Source organism: Solea solea, chromosome 3 (genome assembly GCF_958295425.1).
Source record: "Solea solea chromosome 3, fSolSol10.1, whole genome shotgun sequence".
Classification (NCBI taxonomy): Eukaryota; Metazoa; Chordata; class Actinopteri; order Pleuronectiformes; family Soleidae; genus Solea; species Solea solea.
The window spans coordinates 8464316-8485237 of NC_081136.1; the positions used below are offsets into that span (position 1 = coordinate 8464316).

At 40.9% G+C, this 20922-nt stretch overlaps 1 protein-coding gene across 13 annotated transcripts in view; it reads right to left on the reverse strand.

Annotated features, from left to right (window-relative positions):
• The window catches only part of nrxn2b (neurexin 2b), a 504397-nt gene that overhangs the window by 460272 nt on the left and 23203 nt on the right, over window positions 1-20922 (reverse strand). For all 13 annotated transcript variants that reach the window (XM_058626079.1, XM_058626077.1, XM_058626088.1 and 10 more), the window contains exon 2: window positions 4965-4985. In XM_058626079.1, the coding sequence (XP_058482062.1) occupies window positions 4965-4985 (21 nt within the window). The remainder of the gene's footprint in view (window positions 1-4964; window positions 4986-20922) is intronic.

The window sequence follows — 20922 nt, forward strand, 5'->3', positions numbered from 1 at the left end:
ATTAATACGACAGGGATAAACCTAAAGATGGGTGAAGGGATAAGGCAAGGAAAAGAAAATGGATCAAAAAGGGAGAAGGATTACCAACGCTGTACATGACCGGGCATAAATTAGTGTGACTCGACTTCCGCACAAGAGATGAGGTGGCATCAACTACAAATACCCCGTAACCGTAAAGTCCACTGAGAAACGATTGCAAGTCTTTCTTTTTTTTGAATTTGAAAGGTAACACAGTAAGAAACATGCACGACACAATGTCATTTACTACACAGAAGAAAGGAGTATTTTGAATTAAGTATTAAATCTCTCCCAAAGCTCATTGTGGTAATACAGCAGAGGTGAAGTGCTTAAGTTACAACCTACTCCTCTGCCTTTGTTTCTTACTACACTGTGTTCTTCATCTGAAAATGGGCTCTGTCAAGCAATATTATCAGACCTGACTGAGGGAGTGTTTGTGTGTATACAGCAGCAGCGCAGGTTGGGTGGGCGTAAAAAAAAGAACCACTTGTCCCATCAAACTGTGGAGCAAACCGGGTTTTGAGCAATATATTTACTTTTAAAACTCTTAATGTGCATCTATGTTTCCAGTCAAACTCCACTCTATTTGCAATTCTGGTCTGCAGCCTCCGTCTGTAATAAATAAGAAATAAACCCTCCCGTGTCCGGCTCTGGAGATCTAAACGCTGCAATACAAAGCAACACATTCAGAGTCATGTGGAGCTGACAGACTTAATCAGCATTGTGTGAGCTCATCTGACGAGGGTCTGAATGTAGCAGACATTTGTTTAAAATGATTATACAATACAGCTTAACGAGGGAATATGTAGCCACTTGGAATGTTTCACTGAGCTTTACAAGACTGCGAAAGCAAACAAAGAAATATGTCAAGCTGAGAAGCGGAATCTGGCACACGGAGTGCTCTACTTCACGTACAAAACACACAAACACGACAACACTCGAACTCCGGGAACCCTGCATTGTCCACCCCATTTCTCTCCCCATCATAGGAAACAATATCGCCTAAGGCCGTACATGTTGACACTGAAGCATCTGGAGTTGCTCACAAGTGGACGCCCACTCCATCCCCTCGGACTTGGTTATCACAAAGCAGAAATAAGAAAGACGGAGCGAGAGAGAGAGAAAAGGAGCGTGAGCTGTGTGGGGTGAAATTAACGTCTTGTGAGAACAGGCATGGCTGGACTTTGGCTCCTCCAGGATCCGGGGATGCTTTATCTCGCAGCAACATCTGGCAGAGGCTGGGCAGGCAGAGGGAACATCAAGGCAATCCAGCTGTCCAAAGGCTCTTGGGCAATTTCAGAGCTGTGGAAAACAGACATTCAGCTCTGTTCCACCCTTTCAATCCTTAGTATTTTACCCCATTTCAGAAAGGTTACTTTGGGAATGTGTGTGTTTGCTTATACGGGAGCTATTCATTCAAGTGCAGGAGAGTCGTCAGCAATCTTCCTACAATTAACTGTATTTGAGTGCTGGAAATCTCTTGTGTATTTAGTGAGAAATGCAGTTAAGCTTTATTGATCAGACAGAATGGGCAAATGTGTTGTTATGCTATGCCACTATAAAAATTAATGTCTTACTGTTCCCAATTGCTCTGTAGAATTCACGTCTTTTTCATAATCCAGGTTGTCAGGCTTTTTTTTTACCAGTGGTATTCAAAAAATAACAACAGTTGAAATTTGTTGCAGAAAAAAAAACAAAAAAAAAACAAATCTAGGTTAATGCCACAGTGACATCAGTACATTTGATGCATTTGGAAAAAAAAGCCAAATCTTTGTGCAAGAACTGTTTTATTTCTCCCACGAAAACAAGACTAAAATCCCCATCTAATCTTGTTTTGATTATCTAAAGTAATCTCCTGTAACTACAGACCCCACTCAGCTCTATAAGCTGGTATCTTTAGCTAACATCAAACTCATTTTTTTTCTAGGGCTGTGGAAAAAGGGAAAGAAAAAAAATAAATAAAATGCTACTGCCCTCCCCGAGGGTGAGATTAAGTTGAAGGTCTGCACGGCTCAGAGAGAAAAGGTTATTAGCCTTGATCAGATTGATTAAGATCAGCATGGCCAGTGCGGAACATCCCTCACCCAAACAAAGCACTGGGTCACTTCATTTATCAGCCAGTCTCAGGGGCCAGTCACACTGACCACAGTTAGATTTGTCTAACTGTGTATGATTTTAGCTTCCCCCCCCCCACTCTCAGCTGTGCCCATGGTCATGGTCTGTCAGACGATCAGCTGGAGAAGAAATAAAAACATTCTATATTCCAGCAGGTGAATACACTTTTAACTGCCTCAGCAAGTTCACCCTCTCTTCTTCTTCTTCTGCAACAACACTATCCAGGTCAGTGAGACATTCAATGTGCTGCACAATGGAACTCAATTAATAGTATGCATTTTCCCCCAGAGATCCAGCTGGTTAACCCTGAGAACAAAGAGCATTTTAGGCAGTTTTTTCCCCCATTACTATGTTAAAACGTACAGTATATACAGAGGCTATAAGAATGTACTATATAGAGTTTCTTATATCCTTTTCTTCCAGCACAACCTATAGGCAAAGTGATGAAAATTGATTGTAATTGATTGAATTTGGAAATACGTCACAGTTCAAAGGTCACTTGGCTCGTTTTCAGGAACAAAAAGAAAAAAAAACAGACTATTTTGTGACTTCTTCTAAAAATGTGATGAATCATAACTTTGACTCAACAACACAGAAGAAGATGCATTTTTAAAGGCCTGAATATGTGCCCTATAAACACACACCCCCAGTTACTGTGCCATTCCTTTATTAACCTCGCCTGGAACACAACTGCACCGGACAGTCAGTGAGGCAAACCTGTGCTTACATAATGAAACTATACATCACACATGTAGTCCTCCAGGGGGAAGGACAGGCCTGCCAGTACGCAGATGGCCAAGTGTAGCTAGCTCACCAGTTAAAAAACAGGTCAGTGTCGCAAGCCGATCATCAATCGAGGCCCTACAAAGAACGAGGGCCAGCGACCACCTTCCGGGGGCACCGGTCTCTCCGGGGGTTTTCAACATCTCTACGCATCATCAATCTCAACCGACCTTTGAACACGCGGTCACCGGCGCTAATTAGACCAAATACGGTCACAGGGAAACCCTAAAAATAGAGGAGAAAGGAGTGCAGTGGCACTCGCAGGGTATAAGAGACAATGAGCCATTAAAATAAATCTACTGAGCTGTCTTGTTGATACACAACACACTGGGAACTGGGAACACAACTTCTTGTCTTTAATTTAATTACATGACTTTGGAGTACAAATGAATGGTGGTGTAAGTATTTACCTTTTAGGGACTTTAAACCGTCTCCATAAAACAATATCCTCACTGCGGGGTATGTTAATGTGTCAAGACGAACTCATAAACTCAATATACTGTATATATGTTTTTGTTTTTTTTTTCTAAAAGGGAAAGAAAACATACTTCCACTTTCATATTAGTTTTCTAATGTTGCTGTAGAAATGCGATGAATTGTGCCATCTCTCTGACAGCTGGGAGCAGAGACAATTAAAGGTAAGATTAACCTACAACAAACACTTTTGCCAAGTGCAAATTAATACCTGCAGGACATTCATGAAATGACAAAGAAAAAGCAGCAGATGCTAAATCCTGACATATGCAGACGCACTCACTGGCCTCCACTATTGCCTATTTTGAGACAGTAAAAACGGTGTGTGTGTGTTGGTAAATGTGTCACAGTCTATTTAGTCGGGATAAAGTGAGGTAAAATAGAGTAAAATCACCCCCTCCTCATCACTCCATCACCACCCTCTGCTTTTGTGCTCCTCACCTCACTCCACATCAGTCTAGAGGGTCTACTCTGTCAGCCAGCATTGCCAGGAGTTGTACGATTGCTGCCATTTATTGCTATTCCCAACCCATTTTCCCCCATCATGGACTTCAGTGGTATTGGGCTGCAACACACACACACACACACACGCACACATGCATCATACACACACAACCGCACAATCCTTACAAGAGTTTTGCATTTCTCTTGTAGGAGCAAACTGAAAAAAATGCCAGCTTCAAACTGTCTGTAAGTGCACACATCAACGCCAAGACCAGAATTTAAATAGAATCCACTGGGCTAGTTAAGAGCAATAAAATGATACGATGACAAACGCCTCTGTATTTTTAAATGTCACAAGATAAACAACTCACTATTTGATGGAGAGACAACCACACCATTACATTTATGCATTCTTTTGATTTAATTAAAGACTGGTTTAGACCAAGTGGAGGAAATTCATCTCCACAACACGCAAACACAAGGTTAATGTCCACCCACACACACACACACACAGCTTCTCCACACAAGGCACAGAATCAAAACAACCCCGGAAAAGTGTGAGGAAACCGACAACCACAGGTGAACCTCCGCCTGATCAGTGCACAGCCTGCAGACACACACACACACACACACACACACACACACACAGCTATCTATCAGGTCTGCCACATTCGGCACTGGGTGAGCACCTGGCCCAAGGGCTAATGAGGTCCCCTCAGGGGCCCCCACTGGCAGCCTCTGTTCACCGTTGTTGGAGATAGGACAGGGTGGAAAGCAGAGAGACAGCATCTCAAAATCACCATGTCATATCTTGTTAACTTAGACATAAAAAAAAAAACATATTATCTGCTAAATTGGCTCAAGAAGTCATCTTTTTTTGGTGTTGAGAAGACCCCGTCGAAAATAAATAAATCAAACAAGACAGGATAGAATAATCAAGATAAAACAGGGATGATTTTGGTAGTACATCCATTGCTTTAGTCTGATTCGGAAACGTGTAATTTAGGCCCCGTGGAAGTCACTTTATAACCGCAGTCCAAACTGACAATGCCAACGCAACCAGCACCAGAATCCTTGACAGCATTATGGGAAGCCATCAGAGGGCCTGGGGAGCAAAACACCAGTCTTACCTTCAACCGCATACTCTTCAGCTACAGGAGAGGGTCCAACAGGAATGCATGAAAAAGAGAAAGAAAGGGTAGAGTCATTAGAGGTTAGTTATTCTTTTTTCTCTTTTACAAATAATAGCTTATTTTCTGCTGAATAGTTCATTTTACAATATGCTGTGATTCTTTCAAAAAAATGTCTTCAAAGTCACCAGTGACACTTCCTGTTAGCGTAACTGTTAGCAAAGATGGCCGACACTGTTTACATTCTGGGAATGAGGTCCCGCCCCCCTTACGAGTGGGTCTAAAAAGTGCAGAATTAGCATTGCAGTTTCAAGCCTCGGACCAAGTGTCACTGGTGGGCATGTGACAAAAAAATGTCTCCACTCAGGGGAAACTGAGGTTGAGAAGCAGGATTTTACAAAAATACTAGCCCTATTCTAGTAACACAAAGCTAAATGCAAATCGGTGAAGTATTCTTTTAATGCTATTAAAGAAATGGGAGAATGGAAGGACGAGCGTAAGGGTTCAGTCAAAGAGGATCCCCAGCTGAGAGACAGCGACTCGTACACTCAGCAGCAGCAGCAGCAGAGTCTTGTCTGCAATACCGAGACATAAACCTGCAGCGCCCTACACCACAACAGAAAACCCATATTGGAAGATGAGACACGACCTGAGAATGTAAAACAGCTTCTAGCTTGTTGTGGTGTCCCTGCGGAGAAGTTGGCATTTTGATCTGCTGTGTGTGTGTGTGTGTGTGTGTTGTGAGACCTGAGGTTTTCACAGGATGCTGATAAAGTTGTGCCATGGTCAATAATATTCTAATGTGACTGTACACTGCAAAGGTCCATTGTGTTTGCCTGGTGCAGCTTTTCAGAGGCAGACAGAGCAGGAGAAGATACAAGAAAACAACAACAACAACCTCATATATGCAGTTTGGGCCAGAGCAGCTTCACACTTTATGGAAAAAATGGAGAGGTCAAGCAAAGTGGGGGGAAAAAAAACACTGAATTTTTTAAATCCATTTTTCATATATGGTCCATATAACACCTATGTGTTGAGAAGCCTACACGGTTGCTTTTAGCATTAAGATTTGATGATAACAGCCGCCATTTAACAGTTTGACGCACATGACTGGACAGCCGACGTGTCTGTGAATCAAGCAAATAAACCAGATATTGCAGCTGTTCACAGTTCCTGAAAAACAACTCTTGAATGCACTCTCCTGAATTCACAACTGCGTGAGCAAAATCCTAAGTCTAAGAATGTTATACTCCTCTAACACCTCAGCCTCAAAATGTCCGTCTGCACTTTTAGACTTATTTTGACCAGAAAATGTCCTTTTATTTGCAAATTTTTCCAGAATAACTTTCAACATCTGGCAGTTATGTATAATTTACTGCATGTTCGAGTCGTGTATTAACAAATTAAAATGAAGAAAAAACACTGGTTATACACAAACACCAGAGTCGTCTGCGATACGCTCGGTGTTAAAGGGTTAAATAACCAACTCCAGCTGACTCAAGCCACAGTTTCCACTTTTTCCTTCTGTTAACCCCCTCAACGTGGAGCATTTATGAAAGATAAACGCTACAACTCAAAGAGTCGAGGTGGCTGTCACAGACGCTGCCATTTAACCATCAACTTAACACTCTTTGTAGAGGTAAAGTTGCATTTAGCAGAGAGGGACACTGGCAGGCTGATTCAAAGTGCTTTGTGATTTACAGAGCAATTGCCAAGCAAAAAGCATGGAGCCTGTGTTTATCTGATGTGGAGCTGAGGTTGTTTATATAATCACTGGCCATGACTCTGCCTTTCCTCGTCTCATCTCTGATCACAGTCCATCATCCTTTTTTTTTTTTTTTTCCATTGTCCTCCACCATATCTCCTTATCGCTTCCTCTCTCTCTCTCTCTCTCTCTCCAAAGCTGAGGCAAAGGATGTTTGATGTACAGAAGAGGTTGTTTATATCATCCCCGGCCATGACTCTTTTTTCCTCCCTCAATTCATCTCCGCACACAGTTCCTCATAACTTCCTACCTTTTGGTCCCTCTGTGTCACTGTCAAACTTTTTTTGAAGTTGCATATTGACTGAAAGTGAGAGAATTCTCGTTTATTTAGACGTGTAGAAATAATAATCGTTTTAAAACGCTTGTACCGAGTGCATCGCAGACGACGCGTTTGCACAAGCGCACTTTGCATCACTATAAAAAAAACACCTGTACATAAGTTTCCATTTTTTTTTGCCCTGCTTTTGGACATTGAGACAAAAACTATATCAAAACAGGTTTTATATGGTTCAAATTTCAAATTTTCACACAAAACCTGGTGTTTGTGTACAACTACATGTGCTTTTTGCTCTGAACGGAACTTGCTGTTTTTCTTAATGTTCAATTGTTAATTGACTATTTTAACATGCAGTTAATCTGCAAAAAAATGGGCAAAAGCACTTACTCACAGGATATGTTGAGGCTTAGGTGTTAAAGGGTTAAATTAGTGAAGAACAACCCCGCCCCCCCCCAAATCCTTTTTTACAGTTGGCCAAAGAAGTAACATCCAAGCTTTTTCATCTCAGCACATCACAGCTAAAAAAGAAACTCAGAACTACGGCCTTCAAGAAACGGCACGCACCGCTAACAGTTTGATCTATGCTATTTTAAAGTTGACTCTTATTTGACAGATAATCATTTAGGGCAGGAATCCTTTCTCAATGGAAATGTTGCCGTCAGGAAGAAATATGATCGTCAGACACTCGCTGAGGTATATGCCCCCATCCTTGTGAGCTCGTCCCTTTCACGGCATTGATAGTTTTAAGTAGTCTGTACCACCCATTATCCTTATCCCAGAGCTGTTTTCATTGTGGTGTATAGCCTCAGGCTTTGAGCTCCATCGGGATCCTTGTCTTTTGAACGTACTTTGTGATTTATATGGGGCTGTGGTGAATGAAAAAAAAAAACACTCAAAAGCTTTTCCGTGTACTATATGCAATGTTTCGGAGCAAAAAAAAAAAAAACAGAGGCCTACAGCTGAGACTTAGAATCATCTGGGGGAATACACATTATTATTCCATTCTTATTCTATCTTTCTTCACTTAATCCAAGACTAAAGGAATCTGAAAAAAAGGCTTATAATGTATATTTAAACTTGTGTCAGTCAAACGTGACGTTTCTTTCCCAGAGCTCTTCAGTGTTCAAATTTAAAGGCTATTTAAGTCGCAAGAAATACAAGGAAACATTAATGGAGAGGCCAGTGACAGGGTATGAGGGGAAAAAAAAGAGATGAAAATAAATAAGCAAATAAATGCCAAAGTCAAATTCAGATGGAAGCAGTGGAGAAACTGAATTTCTTCACCAATGAATCCCTGCAGGCTTTGGAGGCAAATGAGAGATTTTCAGACCTAATCCTCTGCAAGCTAACTAAAGGATTTACCGAGGGGAGAAAAACATCTCTGCATTGAAAAACAACAGCAAAAAAATCTCCTCTCTATCACGATTATCCACACATATGAAGGAATCTATACAATTAACTGTTGGCTGGATACAAACATTAATTAGTACAGAGGTGGAGAAAGAGGCTACAATTCTGACTGCCAAATGCTAGACTTGAAATGCATTCACTTTATCCAAAAATAGATAATATTCTAAGTACAATGATTTCAGTGATACACAAGAGTATTAGGGTCACATGTAAATAAATTTAATTATCTAATTTTAATTAATTAATTAAAGTCAGAATTCTGACTTTATTCTCAGAATACTGACTTTAATCTCAGACGTCTTACATGTGACCCTAATACTCCCCCGCACAATGAATATTCTCATTTATTCCATCAGTAAATATTTAATAAAGGTACTTGAGCTGTGTATTTACAAATCAACCAGTGCCTGTCCTTACAAACATAAATTGAGCAGCATCCTTTAGAAAAATTAAGAACACATTTTTAATTGTATTTTCTCTTAGTTTTACGTTGAGTAAACGTGCAGCACATCGCACCACAAACCAAAAAGTTCAATCTGAACAATAACATAACGAATCACGACATAAGTACAACATGCGTCGTGCTTGTCAGGTTGTCACTGCAAACTATAAAGATGCTGCGACGAGACAGCGGTGACATCTTGTTACAGAACGGAACGGACCAAACAACAGAAATACCTTGAGGCGTTTCCCATCACTTACCTAGAGTGTGGCAGTGTGCCATCAAACTCACTCTGAGGCTCATAAGGAAGGAACCAAACTGTTGTTACCACTTTTCAGTGTTTGCCCATTCTTTAAATGTATCCTCCACCACCAAATGACCACTGACTGCCACACACACTGTTTTCTTATCTTTGTGTGCTCTTTCAAACAGATAAAGTCTTATTACACAGCAGTGGATCTTACTCTCACTCTGTCACTGGGACAAATCTGGCTTTATTGGGGGACCAGTAGTGGATCATCAAAACAAAACAAAAAAATCCATAAATTTTTTTCTATTTCCTCTGTCCATCTCTCGTGTGTGGGCTGAGACTGGGCAGACGATCCACTCTCGCCGAAGTACAAAGTACACGGCAATTGCAGTATTTCCTCTATATACTGAACGTGACGCGTTGCATTCAATTATTGATCTGTTCGCCCTTTGGTTTGTGGAGAATGCGGCATTTCCAGATTTGGCAGACATTGAATAATATTTCATAGAAACAGAGTACTAAACAGAATACTTTGCAGCCACAATGCATCTTAAAATGTATGACGGTGCAATAAGGTTAAATTATGCTAATTCAACGTGATACAAGTGATCATTTACTAATCAAATAGAGTCAGATGACTCAGGATTCTACATAGGACGTGATTCAAATGGCTCACGTTTCCGTCTCTTTTTCCAGGTGCAGTGTACCTGACGTGGATATGGCGTAAAGCAAATAAGTCTCCAGGCGCAGCACGCAGTACAATGTTTTCTTTGTATGCTCACAGATAAACATGTTAACCAGACAACACAGTCGGAGTGAGAGTGGACTGTTTGTGCTTTTTTTGGTGACAAACACAAACAGAGGGGACACAGTACAGTGAAAAACACTGGCGCCTTCGCTTTCTTTTGGTGTGTGTTGTGTGTATTGAATTCTTCAAAATGAACCGCTGTGTTGTCACAAAACGTGTCGCTTGATTTCAAAATGCGTATTGCTTTGGAGTCGGCTTTTTATCCACAACTTCAAAACACGGAGCAGCATTTTTACATGGTCCCTGTTGCGTGAGTTACTCCAGTTGCGCTGGAGGGACTATTATTTTGGCCGCCGCGGTGTCGCCACTCAGCAAACTGGAGTTTCAAAAGGCAAGAGGAAGAAAAAAGAAAGCACATTTTCATCCAAGGCCATTTGACAGAGGCACCAGAGAAGAGAAATGCCATTAGTGAATAACAGAGATGGAGAAACCAGAGAGATGCTTAGAAACACACGCGCACACACCCACACCCCTCCCTTTTCCTTTTTTCCTCCCTCTTTACATTCTAATCAGAGGGAAGCTCCGTCCTGAACTCTACCACATTATCACAAACTTTCCCTCTGAGTGACAAGTTAATCCGCGAGACATGGCCTTTGCAGATTCCACGCCGAATCTCGACAGCGCAACACTAAAACTCTATCCGACAAAATGTGCAAAATGGAGTTGAGGTTTTTCCAATCCCGATGAAATAAAATAAACAAAATGACTGATTTATCTGCCAACGACACAAAACCTTCACAATGTTCCCATGAAAATGCAGCATTTCAAGAGAGAAGGATTACAAAGATGCAATGTTTAACTGTCTAAGATCCCTGATCCCTGAGGTCATCACAACAAGGACTCTTGATGACCTCCCCTAGCAATTTTAAGACTTGGGGAGCCCAAGGGTCACGGAAAGCACTTCCCTTGCCTCTGCGCTGTATGGACTCAAATAAAAATACAAAAACAAACAAGTGGGTGTTACATTCAAAGTGATCTGTCTTGTTCTGGTCTTGAATTTTGTCCATTTTATCCATTTTTCTTCAAACTGAGCTTCCTGTAGTGGTAAGTGGTGTGTCGTCTTTGACATTATGTAGATTTCCTCTACAGTCTGTGTCCATTGATCCTACTCTTTCCCCCATTTCTTTGTAAATGCTTTCTTTTTTAACATATTAATAATCATAATATTATTAATAATCATAATCACGCGCGTTGATGTGATTCTAGTGTGCGTCCCTGTTGCTAAGCAGTCAAAACGGTGCTGTCGAAATATTGTCACGACAGACTAATAACACGTATGATTTATAAACTAAAATGTCAAAGTAGGAATGGGGTTTTGAACATTATTTTCCACTCTCTTCTTAAATGTATATACTCATTGTTCACCAGGGACACATTTGTGATAGAAATAATCTCACACAGTCGCTCGGTAATTCCGTAGCACTGTCAGAATAAAAGAGGGACGAGTGTATCCTTGCACACTACTGACTCATAAAGCAAAAGCAGGTTTCAGACGGCAGGTCAGGGCAGGGTAATAACTTTAGATATTAATGGGGGTGCGCCTCCTCTGCCAATGTCATCACAGCTCTACGTGTTGAAGTCAGAAAATGGGGCAAAGACAACGGTTGACATATATCAGGACAATTGGACGAGGTTCAACAAGGACAAGGTCAGACAGACAGAGAGAAAGCAGACGAGGAGAGACGGACGGAGAGTGGTGGAGAATAAAACGCACCTTTCATTTATGTGGGCGACATTTTATACAAAATAGCTGTCTTTATTTGAAACCCGGGTAATTTTTAATGTGCGATTTTAAAATTCAATATAAAGCTAAACCATTAAGCCACTTCATCATAGGCCTGTGAGCAGACGGATTTTGAGGATCATGAGCTGTAAAACAGCGTCGCAGTCGGGTTATTTTGGTCCCATTTTATTAAAAAAAAAGAAAAAAAGAAAGGCAAATATGTATTTCAGCAGGGGGAAAGTAAAACTGATTCCAAACAGTTCAAATAAGAACGAGCCTAATTAGGTAAGAGATTATCCCGTGTCTACGACTGGGGGGAGCAAAGGGGAGGGAGGCAATTTATAATGCTTAGACAGGGATATTGGAAAGAAAAAAACAAGATTCTGTAAAGAAAGGAAACTGTTACAATAAAAGTTTATAACATATGGCTGGATTCAAATAACAATTCATATGCTACTTGCTGCTGTGAGTGCCACGCGACTGACGTGAGGAAAATGAAGCGTTATGAATAAAAAGTTCCTACTTTGACTAAATCAAATGAGGGGCTCCGTGTTTGCCGTGATGGATTGCGCGGCTCCACTTCCCCGAGAACTTATTTGTCACTGCGCAACGTACAAAAACAAATGATTATTGTGGAGATATGAAATGCACTGCATTTATGTAGCACGGAGAGTTTAAAATAATTAAAAAGTTGGCACTATTTTAATTGGCAAAATGACGGGTACTTAATTCATTTATTTCCATGTGTGTGTGTGTGTGTGTGTGTGTGTCAAGCAGGGAATGAGTGTATGTTTCACTAATCAAGCGTTCGCTGGGCTTGGCTGCCTTCCCGTCCATTAGGCCCTAGCGGACTTAATGACATTTGATTTTCAACTCTTCTCATTTTTCACTACATTTAACCTTGATTTTAAACTCCATTGAGGTTCGTATTAGCATAATTCATGTGTCGCCACAATTAAACACCGGAGTAATGGCTTGTGCTCAGTTAACTAACGGATTAGTTTCAGGAGTGGACATCTACTCGCGATCTCTGACCCTGGAGTGAACCGCGTTATTTACAGTAAATTATGAATCGCCGACTATGGTAATATACTATTTTTATAGATCATTACATATTGTTGAAAGCATGGAAGGCTTTGTTTTTGATTTAGCACAGAGTGTATCGCCGACGACACGTTTGCACACGCACGTTTTGCATTACTGCAATCCCTCGACAGTTTGTGCTGTAGGAAAAAAATCCAACGGTTTCTGAAAGCTGAGAAGTTGCACGTCAAAACCAATATGTGGTTATTACGGTAATTTCACGCGAATCAGCGTCTTTGTCACCAGAGAGGAGAGAGTTGGAAAGACTCAAACAAGTGTTATTTCAAACATGTTATATACTGTTAAAATTTAACACACAAAATCTGGTGTATTTTAACATGCAGCACATTGTAAATAACTTTAAGTTTTGAGGGTTAGGTGTTAATTTGTTTCACTGTGCTCACACCAAACTTGATGCAGTTTGTTGCAGTGCGCCTAGCACATGTAAAGCGATTCACTTGGCGTGACAGGATAGATAGATGATGTGTAATTTGATCATGCGACTGATATTAATCCCATTCGGTGTGAACACAGAGTTAAGAGCAGAAATCCTGCTTCGTGTGCGTGCTACAACAACATCAGCCAGTAATTACCTTACATTCCCCATAATGCATTTGTGACAACCACTGGCATCAAGGCTGTAGGTTCAAACAACAAGCAAAATCTCAACATATTACATTTGATCCAGAGAGAGGGGGGAAAAAAGTGAAGGCTGCACTGTGCCATTTCAACAAAACATGTCTTGTGGCTGCCACGAATTCTAGTCTATTACGGTTCTTGTCGGTGGGCTATTTCTGCCTTTTCTACAGAACAATGACTTTCTCCCTGGATGGCAGCTTCAACACTAATGTAAAATGGCAGCTACAGTAGTTTTGAGCAAGCCTTGCTGCTCTTTGATTGTAAGTGCTTGAAATCTCGAAAGCTAACTAGTGGCATTTAATGTATGTGTGTGTTTTATGTATATTTAGGTAAATTAATGTTTAGAAATGTAGCAGAAATAACTAAATGTCTCATCGTATGCATCGTATGCATCGTATCATCTGTTTTTGGCAGTTGTCTGTGAGAATGAGACAAATACATGAACAAATAGCAGGTTTACCCTTTACCTAACTATTTTAACCATAAAAGGACCAGAAAATATCCTGTAACTGTGTGTTTTTGCCCATTTTTCCAGAATAACTATATATATACATATATCTATATAGATTTAGATATATAGATTTATATGTACAGTATATATAGATATAGATATATATCTGTATGTATATGTATATGTACATATATATATATATATACTCAAACAACACACACACTGTGACAACAAATTAAACTGTGAGCCTTCAAGCAACCGATACGTGTCCGTTTGCTTTTACAGAGAGCAACAAGAGGCTTGTAATAAAGACACCGCTTACAAGATTAACAAGTATCGACTGCAGAACTGGTGTAAAAAGAAGAAACTACAAAAGAGTGACATCACTGGCTGTTGAAGACCGGCTGCCGGCATAATCTCTTAAGTCACTGCCTATTTGAAGCCACTGCCTGAGTCATCAGCAGTGATTCAACATCCACAGGAAGTGTGGTCGCCACACTTTGCAGATTCTACTTTTGAGTTTCATTCACACACTCAGACTACGGTGGGCGTCAAGGAAAAGGATCCACTCTTGACATCAAAGCTCTGCAGTGACATTTCACCCTCTGGGACCAGCGCCGTGACTCCACTGGCAGAGCTATACTTTGCGAGGCTTAAAAAGGGGGCATAATGCAACTCGTAATGGCGGAGACGGTACGAGGTTCGGTTCCCACTGGGGTTTCCCAGTGCTGAAAATAAGCACATTTATGATGCTGCGAGGTGATTTGGATTCACCAGGGTTCATACCATGATGACACATTTAGTTAGGTTCACTCAGCAGCGGTAGATCCACCTCATTGATGTCACTGAATGTTAGCTGGCAGTCGCTCAGCTCACTCCCACAGCCCGACAACTGTGAGCAGAGACACATCAACACACATTAAGTGACACGCGTGCTGCTCCATTTCTTTACCAGACCCCCTGACAGAGTGGGATGACGCCTCTTGCAGCTACCATGGAGTGCTCTATTGTGGTATAATAAAGTGCTCCTTAATGTTTAACTCTGCTTTGCAGATGTCTCAGCCGAGCGTTTGTATCAAATTCATTGGGAACATACATGTGCAGCGAGCGTTTATTTCTTTTTATTGCTGCAGGAAGGTCAGGGGAGGAACGGGAGGAGGTGGTCTGACAGTTCATCGATGATAACAGCACATTAGTATCGACACCAAGAACTCACCGGGGATAGCAAATCTTATCTTTGCAGAGCTGGGAAGACAGGGGAGATGGGAAGAAGGGGGAGATAATGGGAGAGGGGGGGAGGGAGGGAGGAGGATGGAAGGCGTACAGGAAAGGAGGTTGGGTGAAGGAGATGTGAAATGTAAGAAACCTCGGCAGAGAGCTCAACTTTTATATGATATAAGAAGCAGGATGTGACAGAGATCAGCCACGCAGTGAGAACTTTAAATCCCCGATAGATTAGTGTTTGGTTAAATATAACTAAACTAGGTTTAATTGTGTAATGCTATAATTGGCCTCATGTAGACATCAAACAGACAATGCCTACATTTATAAGCACCGGTGTTTGGCAGTGTACTCACTGACCTAATTTATCTCAGCTCATTTATTTATGGCCAACTGCAATTAATCTGTTTTAAAGTGAGACAGATAGAGAGAGAGAGAGAGAGACGTGGCGGCGGCGGAGTGTCGGGAAAGCATCCGTATGTACGCCGTACAGCTGGAGGTGCAAACGAGGTGGTCGATCTTCATCTCAGTGGCCCCCGTTTGTGTCTTTGCCTCACGGAGAGACATAAACACTGTGTGCCACATCGTTCACACTCCCAATGCAGAAGTCATATTAGGCATTGTTGTGCATTAAGCAAAAAGGGTCGATCTATTGCCAGTGGAAATGCTGGTGCTTTCAACGCTGATGCATTGTAAAATAATATCCTGTCCGAGTGTTCGTTAAGCCGATGAATGCGGCGAGTCAAGGTTACCTTTCCCTCCAACATCAACACTTGTCACAACACCGAAATTGAGTGCAGAAACTGGTGTTTGACACAAAGACATTTCACTTACAACAACGCAGAATGACAAGAGAAAAAATGACGAGATAGATTATAATAGATGGTTATGATATAATACAAGATTTAATCATCTTCCATTCCAGGATGTGAGACCTCAGAACCAAGGTTAATAAGTCAAGGATGCTTCGATGGGAAATAATGTCATCTAATAAATGTGTTATAAGAATCACTGGTAGGTATAAAGGTTAAAAAAAACAAAAACCTTCAACTTGTTGAATAGCAATAGCATGTCGTTTTTCTATGTTTACATAATGTATTCAGAAAAAAACCAAGGTATCGTCTTTTCAACATTTATCATTTAAGAAATGTTGTTGCAAATTCTATTTGCCATCAGCACACTTTTGATTAAAAACTAAAATGAAGGGGATGAGAACACAATTTGAATATCTAACCCTAACCCTGGAAGTTATGTTAGAATTAGTTTGGAAGACTAAAGGAGAGGAAAAAAACCATGTGAAGTGAAGGCGGTCTGTAAGAGCAGCAGCGCACAAGATTGAAAGGGTATGAGTGAAACAAACAAGCAGAGAGCAAAAAAAAAAAAGGGAGGGACAATAAAAAAAGGGAGGAACAGTGGAGTGGGGGGGGGGGGGGGGGGGGGATGACAAATCTCTTAATCTCCCTGTCGCTCTGTTTGTTTTGTGCTGGTTTTGGCCTCAAGTCACCCCTCGATCCCCTAGTAAATTGCTTGTGTCGATCCAGCCGTACAAGCTTCCACACACTCCCTGAGTCCTTGTTAAAATGGTCACGCCAATAAAAGCCCATTCACTTGTAATGAATTGAGAGAGAAGCTGGAGACTAAGGGGGCTGATCTAGTGACAAATGTTGATCCTCGATAGAGTTTAGGATTGAGCTAGCCTGCTTCGCCAGTCCGGCAACATGGCTTGTGTTGTCCTGGAAAAGATACAGCGGGGCTGCTAATTCCCATGTTTCTCTATCCATCTCTTAACAGACCGCCTGACAGTGTCTTACTCTGGACACACTGCGGCTAAGTGTATGAGCAAGTGCTCCCAGCAAGATTAAGAGTCAGCAAAGTCAACAAAAACAAAAAGCAGAGAGGAAAGAGGGGACCATAAGAGGGCACCTGATGACAGCTGCTAGGGCTGCACGATAAATTGTTAAAAAAAAATCGCGATCTCGATTCACAATTTTCAACGTTTCTTCTGCAGCTTGTGCCGGAAAAAGGTTCGCATTCGGTTCGCGATCGCAGGTTTTCAGCAATGCTGTCGTTCAATACACCAGACTCCTGTGTTAAATTTCCTTGCTAAATGCTGGAGATTAACCCACGTTTTCAGGATTGGTAAGTCTTTTTAACTGATCTACAGTTCGGCATTGTTCGCTTTGACTCTTTTGCCTCTTCCTGTGACGGCACTCTGACCAATCAGTGCACGGCAGTTGGACGACGTCGCGCATTTTCCCTGGTTATGACGTCACGAGTCGAGCTAGTGGAAACACGCCATATGTCACTTAAGCCACTACAATAATAATAACACTTTACTTGAATGCCTCATTGAATGTGTCTAATATTTTGTCCATGAGCGCAATAAACATTTCTATTTGTGGAAAAATCGTGGCCGAGAATCGTGATCTCAATTCTAAGCAAAACAATCGTGCCGCGCTACCAGCCGCCCAATTAATACACAAGACGATCCAGTTATTCAGTATGTGATCAGATAGAAAACCACAGATCAATCCCGAGCCTGTCTGCTAACTCCCCGCTGAAGTTAAACTGAGTTTAAAAAAAACCCAAAAAACTTCAAAGTAATGTTAGTCGAATCCTTCCGGGAGGCACTAGAAGCAAACTGCTGATGCTGTAATCGCCAATTAAGCTGTTGTAACGTTTGCCTCGGTGCTCTTCACTCCAGGCCTTGTGCAAAACTATCAACGCTTAGCCCGGGACTCCTGCAAAACACGTAATGCCCTCACCTCGCTCCAGGAGCCGAATTCAGCTGTGAGGTGACGGAGAGCTAATGTGACTTAGAGTACACAGACGGAGGGATTTGAAAATAGGGCAGCACACAGTTTAAAAAATAAATACAGAGCATATGTTTTTTGGGTTTTTTTTAGAATGTAAAATATAAAGATAGAAGAGCACCTTATGAGCCCAGGTGAGGTGGAACTCTTTTGTTTCTTGCCTTCTGTATCACCAGAGGAGTATTGATTTGTTTCTCCACAGCTTTGAAAGATGAGGTGTTATGTGCAAAACAACGCGCTGTAGAGAACACCTATCATTTTCCCTCTAGCTTGGGAGGATATTTCGTCCTCTTCAAAAGTGAAAAAAACAACAAAGAAATTAGAAGCTAAATTCTTACCAGCAGTTCAAAGTCGACTAAATGTTATTTACTCAGGCTCCAGTCAAATGTATGATCATAGTATAAGTACATAGTGGAAAGAAGAGTGTAATCTTTAAATACACTTCTATTTCTATTCATGTCCTTCAGTTTTATGGGTTTTTTTTATTGTACATATAATGTATTAATCTAAAGGCTTCATCAATGTACAGTGTCTGTAGATGTGTGGAGTAAAGACTTCAAGTAAAGATAAAGTGAAAATGTTTCCTTAGAGTTTGGAGGGGAAAAAAAGTGAATATTAATAGCATTTTAAGCAAAAGCGGTGCATGATGAAAATATGTTGCAATCTGAAGTCAAAGAAGCATCCTGTGGTCGATGCTGCACTGAGCTACCTGCTGCACTTTAATTATATATTCATTTATTCATAGTTTATGCATTCAAAACATTTTAGGGAAGGGAAAAAACAAACAAACTGCTTTTGTTGTGCATCCACATACTGGGTTATTCTTTAAAAAAAAACACATGTTGGGGTTTTGGCCATGTAGCAGTCTTTCTATGGTTGTCAAGGCGCTCATCTCGATCACACCGGAGGTTATTTCCCCCACTGAAAAGGTCAAATTCATTTACATAAAGGACAAAAACAAAAGACACCATGTTCCCTCTTATGATACACTTAAAGCCCATCGGAGGCCATTATCATTGACCTGTTGTCAACAACTGTCCCCGGCTTAAATGATCCCACAAGCTTGCCGCTGACTTAAAAATATACTAAGAAGCGAAACTAACGCGAGTGAGCGTTGCAAATAAAAGGTCAAATCCATGGAATGTCAGCTGCTGCATTACTGCTCTGCAAGTCCAGCGCTTATCTGCCCTCCACCTCGAAAAGAAAGACAGAAATGTCAAAACGGTTGGCAGCCGGCACAAAGGGTGAAAACAGAATGCTGAGCATTCAAGTACCGTCGTGTCTGTCAGTTGCCGGAAAAAATAGCAGCTGACTAACTCTGGACTCGTCCAAATCAAGAAAGAAAACTGCTTCAAAACCACTGAGCCACATTCCAATGCAGGTTTATTTCTTTTTTTTTAAAGAAAGTGCTACTACCTGTGTGAAAATATGTATCAGAAATAAAACAATGCAGGTATAACTGGTGAGGACAGGATGCATGATAGGAAATCAATAGTCAAGTGAGGTAACGAGTGAGTGACCTGCATTATCTTACTCAGGTGTAATTCAATACCAGAATCATTTAACCTAATGTATCACTGCTTGAAGATAAATACAATCATCCACTGCTGGCACTACAGCGCATATAGATATATCATCAGTTTTGAAGGACACCGTGACACATGCGTTGCTGTTAATAAGCTTAAATGTCAGTGTGTCTGCAGTACAAGATGTTCCTGAATGGATCCATGAGACAGGGAACTACTCGAGCTCATTCAAATGTTTCAGAGGAGTGCGATGGTAATGTCTTTACGATGACAATCTCATCAAGTCCAGGTCGCGCACTTTGTGGCGGGGAACAATGTCCAGGGCTTTTGAGGATTCAGGTCAACTGAGTGTTTCTGAATACATCAGATGAAGAGACAGTAAAAAAAAAAAAAAAGGAACATATTAGGATCTTATTTGCAGGATTTAAGTTTGCAAAACATCAAAGTGCGTTCATCAAATATTTCCTAAAATCAAGAGGATAATCTTCCTTCCAGTACAAGCTAGCCTGCAGGACATTATATGTCCTAAATATTTCCCTTTTCATCTTTTAGCTTAAGAGTGTACATTTTTTAAAACGTTTTTTTTTAGAAACTTAATCATTTAGCAGTTAACATTTAGATTACAATAACAGTCAAAAAGATTAGGGTACTATGATTGTAGTATATAGTATTACGAAACTTAAAGTTATACTTCCCTTAAAACGTAATCTACCTCTTTTTCCTATCTTCTCAAAGTGGGGAGGAGCATCTTTTAGGAAAGAAAAAAAGGTGTTTATTGGCTCTTTATAAGCCTGCCCGATAATGAAGGTTAACAAGTAAATGTAATGTGATTAACTCTCTGAATTAGTAGTAACAGCCACTGTTATGCTGAGCAACCTAGATTTGGGATCTGCAGAATTAGGGCAGAAGGAAAATGCTGTACTTAACATTTACTATTCCATTATTTAAAAGGTTTTCTACCCGGTGTAATAAATGTCCACTGTGATTTGTGATTTAACACGCCACAAATAAAAACGTTTGTATCTCTAAAATGTGTTTTAGAGTTGATGTCCATGTATAAAAACGAGCTGACAGAAAAAGACCAATATGTCATTTATGTGACATAAACTTCCCAGTCAGTGCCGACAGAGGAGAGCATCTGCAGCTGTGGTTTTAGTGTCACGTGACATTTTGATTTTCTGCAGCGCCAGTCAAATTCATACAAAATCCCTAATTACTGTGAATTGTTTCGAATCAAACATTCGACTGAATACGCGGCGTCGCATTCATTAATTAGAAAAAGAGATGCGCGATTGATGTAGACGGTGTCTTTGTCTCAAACGTTGTTTGACACAGCTTTCATGTGACTTCTTCCCTGCATGACTTTGCTAATTACTTCATAAAAACACCTCCACAAGACTCCCGAACTGTGATCCAGTCAGCTGCTTATAAATGCAAATGGACTCTGCCATTCTTCCCTCAAAAGCATCCATTGTGTGCAGACGGTGCACGTCATAGCGCCGGAGCAACTGTTTGAATCCTCGCGCCCAACATGCCAATGATGATGACGT